The sequence below is a fragment of the Anopheles aquasalis genome, chromosome 3, assembly GCF_943734665.1.
Source record: "Anopheles aquasalis chromosome 3, idAnoAquaMG_Q_19, whole genome shotgun sequence".
NCBI classification, from domain to species: domain Eukaryota; kingdom Metazoa; phylum Arthropoda; class Insecta; order Diptera; family Culicidae; genus Anopheles; species Anopheles aquasalis.
In genome coordinates this window covers 55591049-55598548 of record NC_064878.1, presented here as the reverse complement: position 1 = coordinate 55598548, position 7500 = coordinate 55591049, and the positions used below count along the sequence as shown (strand labels likewise).

The 7500-nt window shown below is 53.2% G+C and overlaps 1 protein-coding gene across 1 annotated transcript in view; it reads left to right on the top strand.

Moving 5' to 3' along the window:
- Positions 1-747: 747 nt before the first annotated feature.
- LOC126576465 (uncharacterized) overlaps positions 748-7500 on the top strand; it is an 8433-nt gene continuing 1680 nt past the window's right edge. The window contains exons 1-2 of the mRNA XM_050237743.1: positions 748-1115; positions 6967-7500. The exon at positions 6967-7500 is cut by the window's right edge and continues 1680 nt beyond it. Of these exons, the coding sequence (XP_050093700.1) occupies positions 1068-1115; positions 6967-7500 (582 nt within the window). The 5' untranslated portion in view covers positions 748-1067. The remainder of the gene's footprint in view (positions 1116-6966) is intronic.

Below are 7500 nucleotides of genomic sequence, written 5' to 3'. Positions count from 1 at the left end.
AAGCAAAAGCAAACGGAACACGAGCACGCACGTGAATCCCAGGATTCATCTTCCCCGCTTTTTTTTTTTGGAATCCGATTTTCCCCTTCGCCGCGAGACTTCGGTCATTCGGGTTTGCCCGTTCGGTGATGTTCATCGGCCGCAGACCTCGACTCGAGAGGGAATTCCGTTGAATCTCATTCATTCATTTTCATTCAACAACAACTCCCTCGGCAGGACGAGCGCGGTTTTCCCGTAACCAGCCAGCCAGCAGCATAGCCTAACGATGCGCTCAGCACGCCGCGGATAGTACGGTGCGGAACGTGTAAGAGATTTCGAATGAGACAAGCCATACGCAACGCAGCTAGTCTATAAAGAGCGTGTGCTTAAAAAGTGTAGTGACAAGTGGAGCAACATTAAACTACTGCACGAATTTAACCCGAGTACTGTAAGGTCAGAGAGTGTTCGCGAAGTCCGCGCGCGGTGATTGTGCAATAAATTCACCAACATCCAAAGTGTGTGACGGTCGACGAAGGTGGTACCGCTTATTGCTGGGAAATTATTTTGCGATTTGACTGTCCGCACAGCGCAGTGGCACCCAGCAGTGCCAGCAAATCCCAGACGCCGGCCCGTGTGTCTGTTGCTTTGAAAGTGAAGAGAGTCAGGAACGACGGCCCAGGACGGCCGGCTGGCCAAGACGTCGAAATGGAAGTGAAAATTAAATTTGTGTCATTAGTTTGATTGGATTTCTCGCCGGAGATCCGCGGGAGTCGGCAGTGTAAGCCGTCGTCGCGGTCCCGGGAGTGTTTATAACGAAACGCGCGCCGGCCCGTCGTCCGCAGTAGCAGCAGCTGTGGCAGAAGCAGTCTAGTAGACCAAGCCAGTGGCCTTAACCCGGGCGCCGGTGTTAGTGGAAGTGCCGAGTTTCTACAAAGTCTTGGAGTGTCGCGCGAGAGGGAGAGAGTATTCGCGGAAAACCCCAGGATATCGTGGTTCGAAGTGGTAGAGTGTGCAAAGCGTGTTGCCGTGTCTCCAACGAAGAGGATAAGCTCCAGCTGTACATCGAAACACGTGAACCTCTGACAGCAATGACCATGTCGCATCTACTGAAGCAAACGAAAAAGTGCTGCGTAAAGGTAAGCTCGCGTCGCGAAATGCGCAATCGAATTCGGAGGGCTAATCACCTCGGTGTGGCTGGGGTGGGGGCATTCGCATTGAATTGCGACTGAATCTACCACCCCTGAAATGGACAGCCTCGTTGAGACAATTGGCGGGAGAAGAAGGAGGAAATCATTGGCCTTTGATGTTTCGCCATCCGAGAGAATCCGGTTCCGCTCCCGTTGCGCTTCCGTTTGGTGAAGACTTTTGAGCTAATGGACCGTTGTCCTGGAGTGGTAATTTCGGTAGCCTCGTCAGTAGCCGTCCGGCTGGGGGCCTTGAGACGCCTTCTAGCTTTTCGGGATCAAATCAAAACGCTCCGTGGCCGATGACAGAGTCTCTCTGACGGTGACAGCAGCAACGATGCCCGCAGCCAGCTGTTTATCCAGCGGAACTTCCCGGACTTCCCACGGGGCACCGAGTCACTCGCAAGAAGGTCGCATAGAGAAGGAGGAAGAAGCCAAAGTAAAGTAAACGAAAGGGAACAAAACACCAACCAAAAAAAAAAAAAAAAAGGGAAAGGAAAAGATGATCCCGAGACTAGAAATCTCCCAGATTCCGCACTCGAGAGGAGTCGCCTTCGAATGACAGCTGCTGCTGTTGCTGTTGCTGGCGAGTGTCTCCGCGAAGACGACCGTGCTTCGAGGGATTCACGGTTTTCGTTTCCTGCACCTTCGTTCCTTTTTCCGTTTCCATCCGTGATGAGGGATGGAACCAGGCACCGGGCGGTGGCACGATTTCTTTCCAACGTTCCCACGCCAACGTACGGCGACTGGCAGGGAAGGGGACCACAGGGCACCTGCCTTCCACGCGCCTTCCAAGCCCGGGAACAAGGGTTCGTTCTCGGGGTCGTGCTGCTGCTGCTGTACTTGATGACTGGTCTTGTCTGGTTCTCACTGGCTAACCCGGACTAGTCCGGGGGGTTTTGGACTTAGAGCTTATTAGTTGCAAGGGATCGCGCGCACGCCTGACCGCTCTCCATCAACCCTCGGTGAGCGTGTGTCTGCGTGCGCGTGTGTTTGCGATGAAGGACTTTGAAGTGACGGGCATGTGTTACACGTCTCATTCGCCTGCATTGGACACGTCGGTCCTAGTCAGTCAGTCAGTGTAAGTCAGTAATAATCATTCCATGGACAGCCTCGTGGGAGAGTTTTCGGATAGCAACACTAGGGAGAGGGACCCGGGAACCGGAGAGCGCAGAGAGGGTGGTTTCACACACTTCTAGGTCCCCTTTTTTTAACGCTAGGGCTTCTCCCCTCGCCACGCTGCCTAGACGAATCTCATGCTGGGGTGCTCGTGGTATTGTTTTTGTTTTGTTTTGTCTCTGCGATCCTTTTTTTTACTCTTTCCACATCAATTTCACAGCAAAAGTGTCACCTTACTTGAACGGGGCAGTGATTGGAGTCCTCTGTGGGCCTAGGGGTCGTTTGATTAGGTTGCTACTGTGTTTGTGCTTAAGCTCTGTGCCGAGATTCGGTTAACCTCTCCGGAGAGGTCCCGTAGATCCCAGGGAGCCCAAGAGTCAGGAGGCACTAAATTGCTTTATTCGGAGCGAAAGTGTCGACACTGGTTTCGATGGAAGGCGTGTATGTGTGTTGGCCTTGAATTCGTACGATGATATTGCTCCCATCGGATATCACCCAGCACTCCCCCCTATTATAGCGCCACGTGTGGCCGGTGGTGTTGCTGGTGGCTGGTATGAGCACCCTGGGAGGGAGCAGTCATTGTGCTGACTCCCTGGGATCCATCCGGGAAGTGTCGTCGTCGTCGTCGCTCTCGTCACATTGACCACATTGGCCGGAATGGTCCTAGCCCCAGCCAAGCAGCAGCATCGCATGGGTGTGGCAATGCAATCAGCACCACCAAGCCAGGACTTGCGTTGATGAGAATTCATTTGCAACCGGAAATTCCTTTTCCCCGTTCCTACAGCAGGAGCTGGCGTCTTACTCTGGCGCTCTGGCGATCAAACATTCAATTCCCATGCCAAGTGTTCCAAACCCCCGTCATCCCGGGTGCCAGTGCCAGATATGCACATGCTGCAGCACCAATCGGCCGACTGCCAAACCTTGTGTGGCAGGGAGACGGCTAGGCTAGGAATGCATCATCGAACCTTGACCTTTAGGTGGAGGGAAGAATGCACCCGCCCCAACCGTGATGGCTGTCGCTGTATCGATCGCGAGACGACCGTAAATTGCATCGAGAGCTTATGTGTCGCCTTATGGTCGGGTCCAATCGATACCGCTTGTTAAATGGTCGAGTAGTACCGAGTCCTTACGGTTACGTTGTGTCCTCCGCTTGATATGGGAAACACCACCAGGAGGAAGGTAATTGGCCCGGCTAGTCGGACCTTTGATGGCCTTTCGGCGATTGCGCGTTCTAGCGATTGCGCTGCGATTCCAGGAAGGAATAGGACACCGAGGATTAAGGGATCCGAGGTAAACAAAACCCCCCTTTTACTGGGTGGAACTCCCGTGGTGGAGACCCCTTACAGTTAACCACAACGAGGTCTGATCTATCGTAATTCCCGTCCCTAGGCGACGGCCTTTCCTTAGAGGCTTTGTGGAAGTTGTTTACTGGATCCGTGTGAATCGGTATTTGCGCACCCCGCGAGGGCTAGCCTTCCACGAACTCTCGGACAAAGGATTCGCCGAATCGAACATCCGCTAGGAAGAGAGTGAGAGAGAGAGAGAGAGAGAGAGAGCGAAACTAGCTTCCGCGGGAACCAATCCAATCCGATATCGATCCTATTCTTCCGCCCGTTTCGTTGGGAGTTTAGCAATGGAATGGGGAGTTAAAGGGTTCTCTCGAATTCCCATGTTCCTGGTATCTGGGTGTCTTGAGCTGTCAAGAAGTCAAATGATGCTCGGATCCACCAACTGGGTTGATTAGGTTTCTTCGGTGGGACTTTGGACTTTACGCGCGTTCTGCTGTAGCACTTCTAGGGACAATTCCTGGAAGCTGACGGTCGGTCTGAATCATAAAGGACTTGTTGAGCCAACTCGGCTTTAACTCGTATGGCAACTCGAATCCCTCACTCGACTCTGCATGCTGCTGCTGCATCCGTGTGGTATTATGGGACTGCTGGTTCTGTGTTCTGCGTTTTTCACCCTTACGCTAACCCACCATCCGCGTAATGACGGCGAGAACCGTGCGCGCGGTATAAAATTGCTCTCGTGACTCAGTGCTTTCAGAGGGGATGATTATCCTTTCAAAATAAAGGCGCGACGTGAAGCTTATGGTCTCCGGGATGAGGGCGAACCCATCGCGCGTCATGCCTGACTCACGCGCCCCCGATGGTGGAAAAAGGGAAATATTATCTTTCCCACGCCACGCCTAGAGTCATCACTTGCGAGGGGGTGAGGTGGCTGTTGAGGTCAGGAAGTCAGCAGCAACAGCAGCCAAGTCAAAAAGGTAAAAGGGAGGTAAAATGAGAGAGAGAGAGAGAGAGAGAGAGAGCGGAAGAATGGAAGGGCCATCAAACAGCTTCATTCAGCAGAGCGCAGCGGAGCTTTGGACGGCGTTTCGTGGTTATGGAGGAACTTATTATTCCGCATCCTTTGCCACCACTTTCGTGGCTGGCTGGCTGGCTGACTGGCGTGGCCATCAATTTTTGTATTAAAAATTATGGAAATATCCATCCTCCCGGGACCATCGCCTTCCGGAACTTCGCTCCGCTTGCACTCCAAGGCCACTACTCGGGGGAAACGGTATAGAACCCCTTTTCCGTGCCCAAAAACACGCAAACTATGTGTTTGTGTTTGTGTGGCTGGGCGCGTTAATTGAGGCCACAGTTTGTTGATGTTGAGAGTAGTTTAGTCTAGCGTTCGTTCCATCTTTCTCCGTTGGCCAAAGTCCTGACAGCACAGCGCACTGCTGGTTCCGCTGGTGTGCTGGTGCTGCTGCACTTCTCACGATTCTTGACACGCAGACCCACGTCATAAGTGCATTATCATCGTCGTTTCCAGCGTCAGCAGCAGCAGCAGCATCATCATCGCCATCGTGATCATCATCATCGTGCTCGTTCGCGTACGCGTTTGTTCCGTTTTCATTCCGTTCCCACATAAACATGCTGGGCAATGGCTGCTGCTGCACCCCTAAGCATTAGCATCATTTGTCCCCCCCCCCCCCCCACCCCCCTCCACAACCATCATCTGGTGGCCGGCCGGCCGGTCGACCAACCGGCGCATAAAGCAAAAAGTCAAGGGAGCAGTTAAAAGCACGGTTCGGTTCACCGTTCGGTTCCCATCGACCAGAAACCGGATTTTCCTCGGGCGAATCCTGCTGCTGCTGGTGCTGCTGCTGCTGAGATTGCGGCAGGAGGGACTTCAGTATTCGCCGCTGTCCCGCCACCGAACGATGATTATCTTGCACCACGGCCACGAGTGGCAACAACAAACCCTTTCTGCGTCTTAACTTTGGCTTCTTCACCGAAGCCACCTGGTACAGACACCGGCGCTCCTCCTCGTCGCGCTTGCAGCCGTCGATGGTGCGGAGCAGTTGGCAAAGAAACTTTCGTTTATTACAAGACTCGTGTTGGTCTTCACCGATGCGAAGTTTCTTGTGTCTTGTCGAACGTTTATGCCGCTTCGCTTTACGAGGCTATACGAGGATATTTCCAAAGGGGGGAGTTTTATTCCGAGTGCCCTTCACAGAATCAAACTGTCTTTTAGAACCGAACTAGCAAACTGATACACTGCTCAGTAGTTTAAGTACCTTTTTCGAGAGCCACTGGAGCAGTTATTAGTTTTTGAAGACATTTTCGACGGTGACCATCATTGCTGTCGGCCATCACTTTTAAACGATTGTTTCACTTCCGTAACAGAACGCGATCCGATCCGATAGGGCCACGGTGCAACAACGGGGCGCTGCACCTTCAGGCGCGTACGTTATCTATTTCCATCATCGCCATCATGCGATGAACTGATTAACCAACGGCGGGTTCCTCTTCCCGGCAGAGAGGCAAATGCATCTCCTGGCCAAGAGAGGGCAAGTTTAATTTTCGGGACATATCATTACGACCACTCTCGCACACACTAAACCCAGCACTCCCTTCGCCACGTTGTGTTTGTTCCTGTTTTGCATCGTATCATGTTTCCACTTCCACCTCGCTCGCCTGAAGGAGATGGTTCCGAAAGAGGAGGAAGAGGAGAACGGCGCCGTCGTCGTCGCACATCATAAATGTGAAACAAAGTAAATGGGGAAGGGAAAGAAAAATCTGGTTCCCAGGATGACCGGTTGTGCCCTGGTACAAGGGGAGGCCCACCACACCCTCCCTCCCTTGCCAGCCAGAGGACAGAGAACGGCACAGAATGCATCCAAACATCTCACGAAAGGCAGCAGCTTTTTTTTTCTTGGTGCGTTCTGCGAGCTCGATCCTGCGACAGCTGGACTCGGCAGCACCTTTCCCAGGAAACGGGACCGAGAAGAAGGAACCGTGGTGTGCTGTGCTGTGTGTTTGGCAGGTTGTCGATTCCGTAAATCTGGCCAGTGGAAGGAGCGGAGCCCGAAAGCAAAAAGTTGTTGGTGAGGCACGGGGACGAAATGGGCAGACAGATTGAAGGAAATGGGCATTGAACGGACCTGCCATACTCGCGTGGTGTTGCTTTGCCGTTGCTTTATGGACGACATTCATCGACAAACAGCGTGGCGACTGAGATTGTCAGTGAGGTGCAACGAAAAAAAAAAAGTTGCTTTAATCGAAGGAAACATCGACGAGGCCATTTGCAATATGGTGCCCTGTGTATACATCGCCAGGATTCATCTCCGAGTTGGCCACCACTAATAACTGTTTCCTTTCTCTCTCTCTCTCTCTTTCTCTTCTCCCCGCAGATTATTCGCAAACTTTCGCTCAACTCCAGCACAACGGCAACGGGCGGTGGTGCGGACCAGTCACCGACAAACCATGGCCACGGGCTGAACAATCGTATCACGGCCAAGTATGTGCTGCACACGAACTGTACACCGACCCGGTGCAAGGTACAACCGTGCTGTGACTCGACGGCCACCGTTACGACGGTGTTCGAGGAGCATCCCGCCTACGGTTGGCCATCCATCGATGAGCAGGGATCCGGTGACGGAACAACGGCGAATCGGGCCGGCTTTAGGCCACTCGCCGAAGAACCACCGGTGGAGTCATCGTTACCCAACATACCGGAAACGCAGAACAACTACAAGCTGAGCCGCAACGTGAAGAATCTGCCGAAGAAGCGCACCAACATTACCAGCAACAAGAACGTGAACCTGCGCAAGTGCTTCCGGTTACGCTCGAAAACGTTCGATGGTCCTTTGGCGGGCGTGACGGCAACGGCTGGTTCCGAGGGACCGGTGGCGGAATCGGTGCAGCAGCAGCAGCAGCACAGCAGA